The 18989-nt window shown below is 45.0% G+C and overlaps 1 protein-coding gene across 2 annotated transcripts in view; it reads left to right on the forward strand.

Annotated features, from left to right (window-relative positions):
- Positions 1 to 17904: 17904 nt before the first annotated feature.
- MTMR12 (myotubularin related protein 12) overlaps positions 17905 to 18989 on the forward strand; it is a gene marked incomplete at its 3' end in the record, with an annotated part of 68782 nt that continues 67697 nt past the window's right edge. The window contains exon 1 of one of the 2 annotated variants that reach the window (XM_080804256.1): positions 17905 to 18153. In XM_080804256.1, the coding sequence (XP_080660382.1) occupies positions 18073 to 18153 (81 nt within the window). In that variant the 5' untranslated portion in view covers positions 17905 to 18072. The remainder of the gene's footprint in view (positions 18154 to 18989) is intronic. The other variant, XM_080804257.1, reaches the window with a different exon arrangement.

Genomic DNA, 18989 nt, shown 5'->3' on the forward strand with positions numbered 1-18989 from the left:
TGAAAATGGAAAACAGTAACTAAAAGCTTGAGTATTTTTTAGAAATACCTAAACTGGGGCGCCTGGGTGGCTCAGTGGGTTAAAGCCTCTGCCTTCGGCTCGGGTCATGATCCCAGGATCCTGGGATCGAGCCCCACATCGGGCTCTCTGCTCAGCAGGGAGCCTGCTTCCCTTCCTCTCTGTCTGCCTGCCTCTCTGCCTACTTGTGATCTCTGTCAAATAAATAAGTAAAATCTTAAAAAAAAAAAATACCTAAACTGGTATGTTAAATACAAACCTACTATATTCACCTCTTAATATAGTTCCAAGTAATACCAGGTATTAGAGAAATAGGGTCTTCGGTTTGGACAGGGCTATTTAATCAGTTGAGTAACAATGTGAATGCTTCCTTACAGTCTCTTTTGAGTCAGAGTATGAAAAGGCAATTAGTTAATAACATTAGCTTAATCACTCTTAAAATGAGTTCAGAAATAGGGAAAACAGCACATACCTAGGGCTTGGATCAGTGGAGCTCTATGTTAAAGAAATACAGAGTAATGCAGTATGACAGGTTCCTGATGAGAAAAAACTCCAGGGTGTTGTAATTTACCTTGAGCTTTGCTATGAGCTGTTTAAAAGGAGCGTGCTGCCTGTCAGTGCAATTTAGTGTGCTTTATAATGTACATAAAAACAAGGCCTGGGGCACCTTTCATGTGACTCTTGATCTCAGGGTCATGAGTTGGAGTCCCACATTGGGTATAGAGATTATTTTAAAATAATAAATCTTTTAAAATGTTAATGCAGGGGCGCCTGGGTGGGTCAGTGGGTTAAAGCCTCTGCCTTCAGCTAGGGTCATGATCCAAGGGTCCTGGGATTGAGCCCCGCATCGGGCTCTCTGCTGAGCAGGGAGCCTGCTTCCCCCTCTCTCTCTGCCTGTCTCTCTGCCTACTTGTGATCTCTGTCAAATAAATAAAATATAAAGTCTTCAAAAAAAAATGTTAATGCATAGGTAAGGGGTTTGGAGGGAAGTTCAAACCTACATTACCAATCCCAACTAATTTTAGTGAGCCAGCATTGAAACTTAACCCAGAAAGAGCTACTTCTGTCCTTTATCTGACACCCAAAATGAGAGATACATATCCTTGGCATTGGTCACACCATATCTAGAACCATGGTGTTCAATTCTGGGCATTTTTTTTTTTTTTTAAATAAGCTTTATACCCATCGTGGCCCTTGAACTCAAACCTGAGATCAAGAGTTACATGCTCGGGCACCTGGGTGGCTCAGTCAGTTAAGCGACTGCCTTCGGCTCAGGTCATGATTCCGGGGTCCTGGGATCGAGTCCCACATCAGGCTCCCTCTGCTCTGTGGGGAGCCTGCTTCTCCTTCTTCTGCCTGCTATTCCCCATCTTGTGCGCGCGCTCTCTCTCTCTCTCTCTCTCTCTCTGTCAAATATCTTTAAAAAAAAAAAAAAAAGTTACATGCTCTATTGACAGCCAGCCCGGTGCCCCTCTGGGCATTTTTTAAAATGATACTTTGACCAAGATCGTGAATTTCCGTGTAATTGGAACCACAGAGCAGGAAGGACTAGAGATGATGTGGGGGAAAGAGGATTTATAAGTATCTTCAAGTATGAAAAGCTATAGAAAAAAAAATCAATTGAAAAAAGAACTTTTTGAAAATGTTAACTGCAATAGTAAAATAGATAGAGGTCATTTGTAATGTTGCCTGTGTTCAAAATTACAACCACCTGCTTAAGATTTTGGTTAGGGGCGCCTGGGCGGCTCAGTGGGTTAAGCCTCTGCCTTCAGCTCAGGTCATGATCTCAGGGTCCTGGGATCAAGCCCCGCATTGGGCTCTCCACTCAGTAGGGAGCCTCCCTTCCTCTCTCTCTCTGCCTGCGTGAGATCTCTCTCTGTCAAATAAACAAATAAAATCTTTTAAAAAATATATATTTTGGTTAAAAGTCCTGGCATTAGGTATGAAAGTATATAAGATAATCAGATATTTTCCAAGTTGAAGGTGTGATTACCAGGCATACCTCGGAGGTACTGGGAGTTTCAGTTCCAGACCACCATAATACAGTAAATGCACAATAAAGTGGTTTCCCCATATATATAAAAGTTACATTCATCTATTAAGTATGCAATACCATTATGTCTTTTGTTTGTTTAAAAGATTTTATTTATTTGAGAGAGCATAAGCAGGGTGTGGGGCTGGGGGAGAAACAGGCTCTCCACTGAGCAGGGACCCAATGCGGGGCTCAATCCCAGGACACCGGGATCATGACCTGAGCTGGAGGCAGATGCTTAACCGACTGAGCCACTCAGGTGCCCCTACCACTATGTATTTTTAAAAACAAAGTTTTTAAAAATAAATTTTAAAGCTAAAATATGCTAATCATCATCTGAGCTTTCAGAGGGTCATAATCACTGATGACAGATTGCCATAACAATTATAATGAAAAAGTTGGAAATATTTTGAGAATTACCAAAATGTGATTTAGAGGTGCTCCTGGGTGGCTCAGCTGGTTAAGCAACTGCCTTCAGCCCAGGTCATGACCCCAGGACCCTGGGATTGAGCCTGCTTCTCCCTCTTCTCCCCCTGCTTGTGCTCTCTTTCTCTCTCTGTCAAATAAAAATCTTTTTTTTTAAATGTGATTTAGAGTATGTGCTACGGTGAGTGCTGTGAAGTGTGTAAACCTGGCGATTCACAGACCTGTACCCCTAGGGCTAGTAATACATTATATGTTTATTAAAAATTTTTAAAAATTATTTTTAAAATGTGATTTAGAGACACTAAGTGAGGAAAGATGACACTGATAGACCTGCTTGATTCAGAGTTGTCACAAACCATCAATTTTTTAAAAATGCAGCATCTGTGAAGGGCAGTAAGGCAAAGCACAGTAAAAAGAGTTACGCCTTTATATTGTTAGTCCATGTACCCGCTAAAGATCATTTGAATAGAAGTCACATTGAGAGTTGCCTCAAAGTTGGTCATTATTTCATGGCAGCCAAAATGCAGGCGTAAAGTTGATTTTGGCCAAATGGATGTTGATTTTGCTATCTAACATGTTAATGTTTCTCTTGTTTTCCAGGGCACTGGAATTCCTGGGTTGTTGTGTTCTGGGGGTTTTTTTCCCTCCTACCTCTCTGAACATTCCTTCTCTACTGCTGCTTCTAAGTAGCACCCATGGTTCTGTCATCAGCATTTTCTGTATATGTACATGGTATTGAGGATCTCATCCATCCTCCAAGGTTTAGATATTCCTATTGTTAAAATTATCTCCAAATCCTGCCTTTTTCTAAACTCCAATCTTGCTTTTTTTTCTTTCTGCCTCCAGTCTCTCAGCCAACAGCCCCTAGATTATTCCTCCCGAAGCATCTGTGGGAGTATGTCGCTGCTACTCAAAATACCTGCAAGCAAGTCCGCCTCACTGTGCTGAACAGTGTATGTTATTTCATCCTCAAAACATTGCTCTGTGTTCACCATTACACATGCGTGGCTTAGGGTTTGAGCTTAAGTAGCTTGTCCTTTCTGTAATAAAAGATCATTTGAATAATGTAATCTCTTGAATTGGGTCAGATCATCAGAAAGCTATATACTTGGAGAGTTCTGTGGACCTCAAAGCCCAGCATTTAATCCAAACCCTAACCTCCCATAGATGTGTCCCGCAGCCAAGCCTCTTGCTGTAGAATTTTAATGCTTAAGACATGGTGTACCAGTGGTTTTTAAGTAACCCAATTTTGGTCTCCTCCAAAGGCCTACCCATCAGCCCCCTTTCACCTCTTCATTCTAAGGAAGTTACAAAGCTACATCTTTTTGAAAGGTCAATGGTTAGATAATTCCAGGAAAAGAGGGAGTTCCATCTCCTTTGCTCTGCATTTCAACCTGTACCTGAGCCAGAGGTCATATCTTACATACTAGATCCAGGATACAGCTGTGTCTTATTTGTCCCAAACACTGTTAAAAACAGCCCGTGTCTGGCGCGCCTGGGTGGCTCAGTGGGTTAAAGCCTCTGTCTTTGGTTCCGGTCATGATCCCAGGGTCCTGGGATCGAGCCCTGCATCGGGCTCTCTGCTCAGCAGGGAACCTGCTTCCTCCCCTCTCTCTCTGCCTGCCTCTCTGCCTACTTGTGACCTCTGTCTGTCAAATAAATAAATAAAATCTTAAAAAAAAAAAAAAAAAGCCCGTGTTAAGGATTTCACAAAAAATCCCAACTTGACTTCTTGAAAAAATGGAAAGATCAATGACAAGGGGCATATGTTCTTGTGCACTAACAATTAGCTGAAGCTGAGCTTAATGGCTATTCCTTCCAGAGGATAAATTTTTGAGACAAAATCTTTTCTGGAAAGTTTATCATAGCCTCTACCATTCCCTATCTGGCCTACAAGACTGGCCTGTGTGCATTTGATTTTATGATACCAGAGACCCCAGCCATTTCACCTATGCACTCTACAAAATTCTTCAATTCTGTGATCATGTGTTTCTCTCCTATACAGTAGGATACTTGATGTGCCCCACACTTCATATAAAAGATGGTCCTAGGGGTATCTGGCTGATGCAGTTGGTGGAGTATCTGACTCTTGATCTCAGGGTTGTGCGTTTGAGCCACATGGTGGGTATAGAGATTACTTTAAAAAATAAAATCTAAAGGACAGTCATAAACAAAATGCACTTCCTTCATTGATTGTTTCAAGAGAAATGTCGGGAAGGAGGCCTGAAATTTAAGCAAAGTATGGCCTTAAGGGAACCCTTTATTTTAAAGCAGAGACCAAAAATCTGAAAATCTCATAGTAATATTGGAGCAGCCTGTCTGTCTTCCTGTCTGTTCTTTGGTTGGATTTAATGAAAGAGGTAGAAGGTTATGGGAGTTGAAGAGAAACAAAGATGGGCTCAAAGGGAAAAAAGATTTTGTAGATGCCAAAATTCTTACTTGTATGAGTTCTTAAATTTTCTCCTTTCCTGGAAGTTAGTGTACAACAAAAAAGAAAAAGAGAGGGCTTAGTTTATACTAGAGTGGAAAGGCAGCTACGACTAGATTATTTTTTTAAAAGATTTTACTTACTCATTTGAGAGAGAGCGCGTGCACAAGCAGGGGAAGTGCGGGGAGCCGTCTCCCCCCTGAGCAGGCTTGAGTGGGGCTTGATCCAGGACCCGGAGATCCTGGCCTGAGCAGAAGGCAGACACTTAACTGTCTGAGCCACCCCGGCACCCCTAAATTATTAATTGAAACCAAATTTGTGAATCCCAGTTCCCAGTAAGGTGAAGTAAGCACCCTCCTCCCTGTCTCTCCCTCTGAATGCAATTATAAAGTCTGGATAAAATACCTAGATCAGCAGTTTGAGGACTCTAAAACATAACTAGTGACAGGAAGATTGGAGAAGACAAGAACTGAAGTATCATCAACTTAACAATTTGCCATAGTTCCACCTTCCAAAGGTAAACTGCTTAGCCACAGGCAGAAGTACAGCCGTAGAAGTGTGTAACAGGTTGTAGTAACTAAAACCCCAGATTTCTGGCCAGAGGATTGAAAAGGGGAGTCCTGGGTAACTGGAACATACTAGACAGATTGGAGAGTGGGAGGAGCTAGGGTAAGTGATCCCATAAAGTTACTTATGAATAACTTTATAATAATTTTTTTCTGGAGCTCAAGCTCAACTTACTTTATGAGGCCAACATTACCAGAATATCAAAACCAAATAAAAACAGCTCAGAGAAAGTTCGGGCTGTCTGGAGGTCTCAGTTGGTAGAGTGTGTGACTCTTGATCTCAGGGTCATGAGTTCAAGCCCCACATTGGGATAGAACTTACTTTTTAAAAAAAGAAAGAAAAACAAAAAGAAAGGAAAGAAAGAAAAGAAAGAAAGAAAGAAAAGAGCAAGCTCAGACCAATGTACCTGGTAAGAGTGAAGACCCCTTAACGAGAGATTTATCTAATCATACCCAGCAATATATATAAAGAATAATATAGGGAATCCTGGGTAGCTCGGTTGGTTAAGCACCTGAGTCTTGACCTCAGCTCAGGTCTTGATCTCAGGGTCATGAGTTCAAGCCCCACGTTGGGCTCCATGCTGGACGGGAGCCTACTTAAAAAAAAGAAGAAAGAAAAGAAAGTGATAAAGATGTATCACAGGGTGTCTGGGTGGCCCAGTCAGTTTAGCATCTGCCTTCAGCTCAGGTCATGATCCCAGGATCCTTGGATGGAGCCCCACACTGGATTTCTTGCTCAGCAGGGAACCTGCTTCTCCCTCTCCCTCCACCCATGCCCTCCGCTCCTGTGTGTGCATGGGCAGACATACTCTCTCTCTCACATCTAAAAAAAAAAAAAAAAAAAAAAAAAAAAACCTTAAAAAAAAAAAGAGGTTGCCTGGGTGGCTCAGTCAGTTAAGTGTGTGCCTTCTGCATGGGTTATGATCCCAGGGGCCTGGCTTTCAAGCCCCCCATCTGGCTCTCTACTCAATGGAGAGTCTGCTTCTCCCTCTACCCCACTTGTGCTCTCTCTCTCTCTCTCTCTCTCTCTCATAAATAAATAAATAAATAAATATTTAAAGATATATAATAATATTTATAATATTTATTTTATATATTATATATAAATTTATTATATATAATATATTTATATTATATATATGTGTGTGTGTGCGTGTGTGTGTGTGTGTATATATATATATATATACCACAGGCAAGTGGAATTTATCATGGGAATATCTGAAAATCAACCAATATATGAGTTTTACTACAAAAATATAAAATTCCTGTATCCCAGAATAACATTTAAAGAAAATAACTAGCGTGATTCCACTAAGAAAAGAACTGGACACAGGCATAAGGATTTTTATTATGTGACCTAAGTGGTCGGGAGCTGAACAGATGGAACATCCACTTGGTGGATCATTAGATACAATGATATAGCGAGGTATTTACTGGCACTCTAAGATGTTCACAGCGTGTATAAATCTATGTAAAACCAGTATCTGTGTAAGAGTCCACTTCCGCAATACATGCATCGAACTATACACGCACACACAGAAGTTCTAACTCCAAACTATTAACATTGCTTATCCTCAATGACTTTTTCAACAGATGCAGATGATTTGACAATGAACATGGAAAACTTTTGTAATAAATAGTAAGATAAATGTCTTTGTTTGAAAGTGTAAATGAACAATGTCCGTGAGTGGACAATTCTTTTTTTTTTTAAAGACATTTCTTTTTTTTAATTCTTTTTTTTATTTATTTGTCAGAGAAAGAGAGAGAGAGCACAAGCAGGAGGAGCAGCAGGCAGAGGGAGAAGCAGGCTCCAAGCTAAGCAGGGAGCCCGATGCGATACTCAATCCCAGGACCCTGGGATCATAACCTGAGCCAAAAGCAGATGCTCAACCAACTGAGCCATCCAGGTGTCCCTATCCCTTTTTGTTTTAATGGATAAACATATGTACAGACCATTCTTTCCCAAAATGTATCCAGTGGTTACCCCTTATGTAGTATAATAATGGCTTGTTCAGTGTGGCACTTCTATTTCTATTTGATTAGGAGATTTTCTTGTTTTTATGTTTATATAATAACTTTTACTACACAATAAATGATTACTTAGTAATTCTTAAATAATTATTACATAATAATTCTTTTTAAAAATATTTTATTTATTTGACACCCAGAGAGCGGGAGTACAAGCTGGGGGACCAGCAGAGGGAGAGGGAGAACCAGGCTCCCCGCTGAGCAAGGACCCTGATCCAGGACTCCGTCCCAGGACCCTAGGATCATAACCCGAGCTGAAGGCAGAGGCTTAACCACTCAGGCGCCCCCATAATAATTCCTTAGAAAGAAAGTGATATAAAAAGTCTTCAATAACTCCACATACCTAAGGATAAATTTCAAAATCCTTAGCCTGGCATTCAGGGGCCCTGAAACTGTAGCTCCAGCCTGTCCTTCCAGCCTCATCTCCCACCACTGCCTGACTGGAACCAGCAGCATGACCGGGGGCCAAACCCTGGCTCTCACTTCTCCCCATTGGTGCACATCTTGCTCCCTCTGAGGTCATCACAGGTCGTGGGGAGCTCCCTTCCTGACCACAAGGGACAGAGCCTTTCCTTCAGGGATGGGGCCGGTGTTGCCCTGGCAGAGGAGGAGACCAGGAGGAAAGTAGAGCATTGAAACTCCCAGTCAGGGGCGCCTGGGTGGCTCAGAGGGTTAAGCCTCTGCCTTCAGGTTAGGTCATGGTCTTGGGGCCCTGGAATAGAGCTTCATCGGGCTCTCTGCTCAGCAGGGAGCCTGCTTCCCACCTCCCTCTGCCTGCCTCTGCCTACTTGTGATCTCTCTCTGTGTGTTAAACAAATAAAAATCTTAAAAAAAAAAAAAAAGAAAGAAAGAAAAAATGAAAATAAAAATGAATCCGGGGCACCTGGCTGGCTCAGGCAGTGGAGCCTGTGACTCTTGAGCTCAGGGTTGTGAGCTCAAGCCCCATGCTGGGTGTAGAAATTACTTAAAAAGAAAAAAGGAAAAAAGAAACAAAAGGGAAAAGAATGAATGAATTGCTTGTCTAATATTGTGAGGTTTGGGGGCAGCTGGGTGGCTCAGTCATGAAGTGTCTGCCTTCATCTCAGGTCATGATCCCAGGGCTCTGGGATCAAGCCCTGCATCGGGCTCCCTGCTAGGCAGGAAGCCTGCTTCTCCCTCTCCCACCCCCTGTTTGTGTTCCCTCTCATGCTTTCTCTCTCTGTCAAATAAATAAATCTTCAAAAAATAACAATAATAATGGGGCACTTGGGTGGTTCAGTGGGTTAAGCCTCTGCCTTCTGCTCTGGTCATGATGCCAGGGTCCTGGGATCGAGCCCTGCATCGGGCTCTCTGCTTGGCAGAGAGCCGGCTTCCCCCTCTCTCTCTCTGTCTGCCTCTCTGCCTACTTGTGATCTCTGTCAAATAAATAAATAAAATGTTTAAATAATAATATTAATAATAATTTATTGTGTGGTTTCAGATTAAGTTCCTCCTAGTATTTTCTCTTCATTTGATGTTGTCTCACATGAGAGGGGAGAATGAACTGACTCCCCTCCCTCTTTCTGCCCTCCCCCCAACCCACCGTTTCAGCGGAGCCACAAAACATCTTTTCAGGTTTCTTAAACCTGCGTAAGATGTCTGCAAAGCCTGAGATTGCCTGGCTTGGTGCTTTGCTTGGCTGCCCTCAGAATGTTCCAGAGACCAGGTGAATGAATGGTGAATAGACTCCAGTGTTCTGGAGGGGAAGAGGGAAATGGCCGGCCATTAACAGAGCTCAAACAGAAAAGTGACTCTGTAAAAATACCGAGATGTTTCTTGGCTGCTCAGCCATTTCTATTCCTTGCATTCTCTTTTTGCCTTTGGACAAAGGGATTTTTAAAAAACAATTTTGATTACATCTTCACCTTGGGACAGATAACTTTTTCAGACCTAAAACAGCGGGCCTTTCATAACCTCTGTGTTCTTCTACCACTACCTGAACAAAAAGCCTTTCAGGGTTCTGGTGAGCGGGAAGGGGTCAGCCAAGCCCAAAACAGGCCTGACTGCACTTTCAACAAAGACCAAATATCCCAGGAGGGAGGCATGCGCAGACTGTTTTTATTTGAGAAGGTTCTCCTGGCCCCTATGACAGCAACCACTTCCTTCTTCCCTCTAAGATGATTTGGCTCCAAACACCAGTGGCCCTCTTCTGTGGAAAAGAGGTGCCCTCCCACCTTTCTTCCAGATTTTCAAACCAGACGCAGCCCTGAACAAAACTGGGAAGGAAGAGAAGTTTGTCTCCGTGTCATCTTCCTTCGAGTTCGAGCAGAAGCAGCCTGGATGTCAGGTCCCTCGATTTTTCCCAACCAGCGCTGGAGTACCAGAAATTCTACGATCTAAATGGAAGGTTCCGATCTCAGTTAAAATGCAAGGAGAAGTAATACCTTGTTCTAATTTTGTGACACACAGCCTCCACATAGCTGGACAACATGAAAAGCATGACGTGTCCATCTTAATAATCTGAGATATCATCCTCTTTCCTGGAGATCATCTGTGAATCAGATGCCAGATCTTGACTTCTTTCACCCTGGAATGTGTCAAGAGAAATTTGAAATGGAGGGCCAAACAAAATAACAGGTTTTTCTGCCTGCTGCTTCCTCCCGCCTACTCCACACACACACACACACACACACACTCTCTCTCTCTCTCTCTCTGCCCTATGCGCTGAACTGGGGAGAGAGCTAGCCTGGGAGAGAAAAAGCAGAGTGAGAAACAGGTAGTGTCCCTGCATTTACTGCCCCACTGTTACCCCATCACTTAGGGAAACCGAGGAAAGAAGGGAAGAGCTGGCCTGAGTCTGGCACCCCCACAGGCGACCTTTTTCATAGCGTGGCCCTCCCCACAATCTCTCCTCCACTGCCTCCAGGCACAGAGGAGTTGAAATTGTGGCATGGACTTCCAGGCCCTAGAGAACTTGCAAAAGCCCCCTGACACTTCCGGGCCTCCCAAGGGTTTTGGAATGGTGGCCCCCAAGTGAGATCTAGAAAGTAATTAGGAAAGAGAGCCAAGGTGCTGCTGGGAGGCTGCCTCACAGAAGAAGAGGGCACACCCGTTCCCAGACAGGGCACAATGTGCCCCAAGGTGGAGGACTGAGCTGCATCTCTAAGGAATCACCACATCAGCCAGCTGCAACAGGGGCAGGGCCGAGGGATTGCAGGCCCAAGTCCGCACCCCCGGAACCAGGCACCCACCAGGGACACACAGGACAACAGGCCTGGGTCAGGGAGATGGGCAACCCACCCTGCCCCACCCCAGGTCCCGCTGGGGCTCATCCTTTAATTCACCCCAGAGAGTGGGGGAAGACACACAGAAGGGAGCTCTGAAATGGACTGTGACTGACTTAGAAGACTCAAAGGGACAAAGATAAAGCTTAGAAATAACCAGATTAAGTTGCCTGTGTTAGACCCCTCTGGCTTAGAATTCATGATCAGGAGGAAGATCGTGTGACTCCAGGAGTTAAGTCGCAGGGCGCCACGGATCAGTGCGACCTCGGGCAAGTTGTTTTACTTCTCTGGGCCTGGTGACACCGCCACCCCCACTCCTCAAATACAGCCTGTGGGGGTGGCCTGGCCACTAATGGAAGCACAGTGTCTACTGAGACCCAGCAGGCGGGCGCAGAGGAGGCCTGGTGAAGGAGGACAGAGAGGGACTGGGCCTGGCTTCCTCCCTCTCTGTCATCTTCCTTGATCCCGTGCTGAACCTGAGGGAACCTCCCCCTTCCCAACGTGTACTGTGAATTCAGGTTTCCCCAGCTGTGGGAAAGGAAAGCATTCCTATGAAATCTATTCTAAGCCGCAATGGCGTAAGCAAAGAAGCAATTGCCATTTTGTTAAAAGCAAAAATTGTCTCTGGATTTTTTTTTCATTAACCAAACAGATACTAATGGGGGTCTTTCGTGAAGCAGAGAGGGGTGACAAGAACTTTTGGATAGTGGGGGAGACCTGGACATTCCTTGCTCAGCATTTCCTAGATTGTCCTGTAGAGGGCACAGTTTCCTTGTCCCAGAGACCTCCGGGGTTCAGGAACGTTCAGTAGCTGGGGCAAGTTCTGAAGGCTTTCCATCAATGTGATTCCCTCTTCAGAGCACCAAGGAGAGCACCGTAGGAGATGCCAACATGCACGAGAGGGCCTCCTCTGACTTCGAGAAGCTCCCAGGATAACTCTAGGAGAGAAGACAAAGGTGAGGAGGCCCTTTTGCCGTGATTCCAAGGCATATTCCAGTTCATGGGCCAATGCAGTGTACAGATACTGGATGCTTATGGATTCAGAAGACCTCTAGACTGGTTCCAACAGTCTCTAAGGAAGATGTCAAAGAGGTGGTGACATTGAGGTTAGACCTGGATGGATGGATTGCTTTGGCAACTAATGCCAAGACAAGCAGAGACAGAAAGTTATAATGTCATGTAAAAGGCTCTTGCTTTTAAATTAAAATCAAGTATATTTTAATTGTTCACTTTAAAATGGCTAATTTTATGTCATGTCACTTTCACCCCAATCTAAAAAACCTATAGGAGATAATTCTGTATGTGAGTTTGTGTGTAATTTTAAATTAATTTGTTGTTGAGCTAGATAATAACTCTGATGGTTTAAAATCCAGACGTATAGGGGCGCCTGGGTGGCTCGGTGGATTAAGCCTCTGCCTTCAGCTCAGATCATGATTCCAGTGGTCCTGGGATCGAGCCCCACATCAGGCTCTCTGCTCAGCAGGGAGCCTGCTTTGCCCTCTCTCTCTGCCTATCTCTCTGCCTACTTGTGATCTCTATCTCTCTCTCTGTTAAATAAATAAATAAAATCTTTAAAAAATAAAATAAAATAAAATAAAATCCAGACATATAAAAGAACACAGTGAGGGGCAACTGGGTGGCTCAGTTGGTTAAGTAGCTGATTCTTGATTTCGGCTCAGGTCATGATCTCAGGGTCCCAACTGAGCCCCATGTCGGGCTCCACGCTTACGGGAAGTCTACTTGAGTCTTCTCTCTCTCTCCCTCCCCCCTCTGCCCCTCCCCCCGCTCATGCTTTCTTTCTCTCTAAAATAAATAAATAAATCTTTTTATAAGAGTATACAGTGAAAACTCTTCTCTCAATCTTTCTTCCAAATACCACGTTCCCCCTCTAAAAGCAATTAATTTCACAGTTCCCTTTATTTCTATCTAAAGGTGTTCTGTGTAAATGTAAGGACATAGGTATATACAGTCTTTATTTCTACTTTTGTACACAAATGGTAACCTATTCTGCCTACTGTTTTGCCCCTTGCTTTGATCATGGACTATGTAACAACATGTAACAATGTAACAACAGAATAAACACTGTGTATTCATTAATTTATTTAATCCTCACAACAATCCTAGGAGGTAGATGCCGTCATAATCCTCATAACCCTCAGTTTAAATATTTTTAAAGTTTACTTATTTAGTAATCTCTACACCCAATGTGGGGCTCAAATGCATGACCCTGAGATCAAGAGTCTCATGCTATCCTGACTGAGCCAGCCAGCATCCTCCATGACCCTCATTTTATAGTCAAGAAAATTGAGACCTAAGTAGATAAATGCCTAATTGAAAGTCACACACCTATTAATTGTTGGAGCCAGGTGCTTGGAACCAAGCACCTGACTCCAGAATATTTACCAAAATTTTACAGCCTCCACTTAAAAACTTTCTCATTCTCTTTTACAGTTCCATAGTATCCCACTCCATGGCTGTGCCATAATTTATTCAACCTATCCCTGCTGATGAACATTTAGACTTTTCCAAACTTCTGCTGTTACAAAGTTCCTACAATGAGTAGGCTTGGACACATGGCATTTCACACACGTATGGGTGTATTTATAGGTTGCATATAGATATGTATGTATGAAACTGTATGTTTCAGAAGTGAAATTATTGATACAGTTTTTGATGGATATTACAAAGTTGCCCTCCCTATTGCCCCATCAATTTACCCCCATCCTCCCTCTACCCCTTAATGGGTGAGAATCTTTGTTTCTCCCCTCCTCACTAAAGTTTTACTTATATTGTAGCATCCAATTCATGGTTAAATGCTAGTTATAAAGGGGGTGCCTGGGTGGCTCAGTGGGTCAAAGCCTCTGCCTTCAGCTCAGGTCGTGATCCCAGGGTCCTGGGATCAAGCCCCGCATCGGGATCTCTGCTCAGCAGGGAGCCTGCTTCCCTCTCTCTCTCTGCCTGCCTCTCTGCCTACTTGTGATCTCTGTCTGTGAAATAAATAAATAAAATCTAAAAAAAAAAATGCTAGTTATAAAGGAAACTATCCATGCCCTAGGGAACTTCCGATCTTATTTATTTATTTATTTACTTACTTATTTGGCTCCACCAGGAGCATGGAGCCCAATGCTGGGAGTGAACTCATGACCTTGAGATCAAGACTGAGCTGAGATCAAGAGCCTGACACTTAACTGACTAAGCCACCCAAGTGCCCCCCACCCTTTTTTTTAACTTCCTGTCTTATTGGGAGAGACTGAGAGACAAGTCAGAATGAGCCATTAGTAAATCTTTATTAATGAAAAACCAATCAGGCCATGAACTTGTGTTCTGATGAGAATCAGATCATAGAGTAAGCTCATCAAGAACCCCTACCACGTGACCATCTTAAGTTGCATGTTTTGTGGGGGAAGAAATTACCAGAACGTCCTTGTTTACAATTTCTGAATCTCCCTAGCAGGCCCTCATATTGTAGTGCCACAAGATTGAGAACGATCCAAATGCTTCTTGATCCAGCTCTGTTACTCACCAACCTCACAGGAAGGTTGAAAGAGCCCTGGCTGCAGCAAGAGGCTAAGGAATTTTCTATTTTAGGCAAAAGAAGAGGGTAAATCTTCGGATCCAGACCATTTGCTAAAACTGAAGTTGGGCAAGTGGCCATTAAATAACATGTGCCTCTTAGTCCTTGAATATTATATATATGCAATATAACATAATATATAAAATATGATATATATTTGAACTCTTGCTTCCCCCCACCTAATAATCAATTGCTGCCTGGGATGCTTCTCATCTGATTACTTTTCACTCATCTAGGTGGCAATATTGAGTGAATTCCTACTGTGCACCCGCACGAGATAAAGACAAGTAACACACACGGGCGGGCGGGCTGCTTCCAGTGACTCCAAAGAAGAGGAAATGCAAATGTGGCTAGGCTAGGCCCAACCATCCACTAGAGGCAAACCCCTTTTTCAGAGTACGCTGTAGGTTTCACTTGTCTGTGGGAAGCACTGACTTTGGTCCGGCACTTGTTTCTATGTGAGCTAAGATTTGTTCCTATTTATAATTCTCCAAGTAAGCTTAGGGCAGCATTAGGACAAAAGAGTGACTTTAAACTACTGTGTGTAAATTAAAATATTTCAAGGTCTAAGGGCTTCCATCTGTGTTTATTAATAGATGGGGAATTATTTGACCCCAGCATGATAGGAATTTTTCAATCAGTTGGGAGAGGCTCTCCCAAGGAGATCTGACCCACACCCTAAAGATTAAGTGAAAATATGCTGATAGCCGGAAAACCTTAAGAGCAAGATGGAAACAGGTGGTAGTTTATATTCTCTGTCCTCATTTCCTTACTGCTTCTTAAAGTCTGTTTTCTGTTGTTGTTGTTGTTGTTTATGAGGTACGTGGCTGGCCCAGTCAGTGGAGCATGTGACTCTTGATCTCAGGGCTGTGAGTTCAAACCCCATATTGGGCGTAGATCCTATTAAAAAAAAAAAAAAAGTGTGGATTTTCATCATTGAGTCTAAAGTGCTTCTGGAGACAGCCAGCCTTTCCACTCTCTAAAACCTTCCCTTGCTTGCTGTATTGGCTATAGTTTCCTGAGGGTATATGAATGCAGTGGTTGTGTCCAGTGTCCAGAATTATCACACTGCAAACCAATTTGACCATAAATGGATGCTGAAGAGTAGGATAAAGTAATTATCATAACATGGGATGGCTTGAAGAGTGGGAAATTTCGTGTAGTCGATTGAAAATAAAAGCTGTTATTTCTAGTCCCAGGACTAGAAGAAATTAAAAACAAAAACAAACAAGCAAAAAACAAAACCTCTTTGTTATACAAAGTCCCACAGTTGGTTATTGGGAGAAATCACTTTGCTTCTCCTTCTACAGTCTGGGGTGGGGAAAAGAGGCTAAATTATGTCCTGCTTGGTAGGATTGTACCAAGACAGCTGTCACCTTTTCGGTTCTTGTTGCTTACTGGGCATCACCTGGATCATCTTCAGGCTTCAGAACAATCCCCAGCACCCTTGAGATAATTATCACTGTCATTGTCATCACCCTATGTAGAAACAGAGGCACTGAGACAAATACCTTGCTCAAAGACACAGAGATCATAAAGGGCATAGGCAGGGCCGGCTACATAATTTGCAGAGCTCAATGCCAAATGGAAATGTGGGGTTCCGGCCAGGGACAGGGAAGTCAACTACTATTCCCACAGTGCGTGAGCGACCCCCAAGGAATTAGAACTGCTGTGCCTGGCCACATTTGGTATCTGCATGGAGATGCGCAAGAGATTCCCACCAGTAGCCATGGCACTTCCAGTCTCCAGCAAGGATGGTTGTATACCTCACCCAGGGACATAGGAAGAGGTGGGGTGGGGAGCTGTGCCTGACCCTAATCATCTCCTAGTCGGTGTCCAGGCACCCATGGGGGTGAGAGGTGGATGGCCGTAGTGGAGTGCAAGATTCCCTTCTCAATCCTTCCTAGCAGTGAGGTTGCTGCCCCAACAGAGTGGGCAGCAGTCATGGGATTGGCTTGCGGGGTTGGCAAGGTGCCAGGGGAATGAGCACCAGGGAAGAAGTAGGGGAGAAGATGGGAGGCAGGACTATGTAGGAAATGAGGCCCCAAGACCCCTGGGCTTGCTCCATCGGCCCATCAAATTTCACTTAAAAAACATAAATTCAAGATGAAATGATTAAGAAAGTCAAGGTTGCAACTGCAGAGCACTAAACCCCAAATACTTCTAAGTGCCAGCCCTGTGTGACTGCACTAGTCGCATGTCCAAAAAGCCAACCCTGGCTCTAGGTACCCAAACTAACATACTATGGTGGAAAACCATAGAAATTCAAAGTCCTTTGAAAAGTAAGAAAGTAAAAATTTGTCCTGTCATTTCACTTTGAAAGTAACAGTTGCTGTGAAAGAGAGTGGTGATATCTTAGTCTGAACAAATAACTTCGTTCCTCAACACCTCCCTGAAGAGTGTCTTTCTTTATGGAGCCTGACTTGGCCTTCTCAAATAGAATTGACCGCTTTTTGTGCTCCTTCCTAATTTGCATAATCACGATGTTAAGAACGGGGGCTTTGGAATCCGACAAACCTGGGTTGGAATCCTAGCTCCCTCAGTGACTAGTTGTGAGACCCTGCCGAACTACTTGCATCTATTGTCTCACCTGAAAACCAGGATAATTCTACTCTGCTGGGGGTCCAGGCCCGCCACACTGGTAGGCTTGACGAGGGCAACCGAACTGGAAACGCGGCTACAGGACTTGTCCTGAAACTGTTTGCAAAAGTAAGCGCATTCGTTTTCACTTAGATTTTATGTTTATGTGGAGTGGCTTTGGGAGGGACGCTCATGGAGATGAAGAGGATAAAAAGCTTTAGTCGCAGTGCCTGACACCGAAAAAATTAACTGCATATATTTATTCGTCTTTTACACTAGACTCACTTTCTTGAGAGCGGGTCCTGTCTTACTCACTTGTGTCTAACACAATGCTTGGCACCAAATGTGAAATTAAAATAAATTTTCTTCGCAACTTTCGTTAAAATTGAGGATTTTATCGGTAACTTAAGAAAGTGGATAAAGTAAGTCTCTTAAGGGCTTTTGCTATTGTTATAACACAAAGAAACGAAAAAACAGCGGGAAAATGAGGTCAACAGGCCTTTTATGATCAAACATTCAAACTTACTCCTAAGCATCTGTTAACAATGATTTGTCTCATCTTTGCCTACATTTAAAGTAATAAACCTGGACGTCATCAGTGTGGATCTGGAACTCATACAGCGGGTTCCGATACAGCACACTTTTCAAAGTTTTAAACCAAAAAGGTAAGCAAGGGAAGAGAACCACACAAGCAAGGAACCACACAACTTGGTGACCGTAGGATCGTTGGATGACAGCGACATTCTTGCTCTCCAATCGCCGGAGAGTCCGGAAAGAACACTCTCTGGATTGGCCAGAGGAAACATCTCTCCAGGTTCATTCAAGAAGTAGCTTGGCGTGGGGCTAGGCCGGCAGCGCCTTCTGCCCAATCAGAGGACGCACGAGGCGGGCTTTGCCGGAGCGGAGCCTATCTCCGAAGGCGAATCTCTGCCCATCGGATGCCTGCCGCGAGCGGAGGGGGCGTGGCCTCAGGCCACGGGCTCCCGACTCTCTGGGCCCGCGCGCGGAGTAGGCGGGGCGAGCGGTGTCAGCGGCGGAGCCGGATGCGGGCGTCGCCGCGGCCGCAGCGGCCCTGGGGATGGGCGGAGCCCCAGCCGCCAGTGCTGGTGGCCGCCGCCGCTGCCGATCCCGAGCGGCCGCCTCTGCTCCCTCGCGTCGCTGCTTCCTAGGGCGGCGGTATGCTGGGGAAAGGGGTAGTCGGCGGTGGCGGCGGCACCAAGGCGCCCAAGCCCTCCTTCGTGTCGTACGTGCGCCCTGAGGTGAGGGGGCGCCGCGCGGGCGGGGAGTCGGGCTGGAGCTGCCGGGGCGAGGGGCGCCGGGAGCCCCCTCCCCGCTGCGGGGAGGGCCGCGGGCGCTTCCTGTGCGTGTGCTGGAGGGGACGCCGAGCCGGGTGAAGCCCTCGGGGGGCGCGTTGGGATCTCGCGCGGGCTGAGATGGGGACCTCCGGCGCGGGCAGGCAGGTGCCCGAGAGTCGGGCCCCGTCGCCGGCGGCCAGATGAAGGGGCCCAAGCCGGGGAGGTGCTGCGGCCCGGGCCGCCCCTGCTTGCCTTGGCGTGGAGCTGGGGTCCCGGGCACCGCGGGAGCGGAAGGGCTTGCGTGCCCTGGGCCCCGGTGGGGACCTGCCCAGAGCCCGCCGCCTGGGTGGGTCTGCCCTGCCCTTGGAATTTCTCAGTTGAGTCTTCAGAGCTCGCCTGTCTCAGCTGCGTGCTTGTAAAGGTGCCGTTTGATGCCGCTGGCGGGATACTGTGTACTGCCTCCCGCCTCCCATCAGCAAGCAGTGCGGCTCTCTCCCTTCCTTGTGAATTTCCCTCTGTCATTTCTTCCCCCCTTTCATTTCACCCCCTCTTGCCTTCCTCCTGGAGTTTTACGGTCAAGTTCATTCATTCATAAAATATTTTTTTGAGCTCCTACACTGTTCTGAACTCTTGGGATGTACATCAGTGAACAAAACAAAAGATCCCTGCTCTCCTGGCGCGTATTTGAGGGAGAAAGGAGTAAACAATAAGTAAAATAAACATAAGTAAATGACATGGTTATATTAGAAGGTGCTAAATATCAGGGGAAAAGGAAAGGCACCATTTTCCTCCTTGCCACA

This window comes from Martes martes, assembly GCF_963455335.1.
Source record: "Martes martes genome assembly, chromosome: 5".
NCBI lineage: Eukaryota > Metazoa > Chordata > Mammalia > Carnivora > Mustelidae > Martes > Martes martes.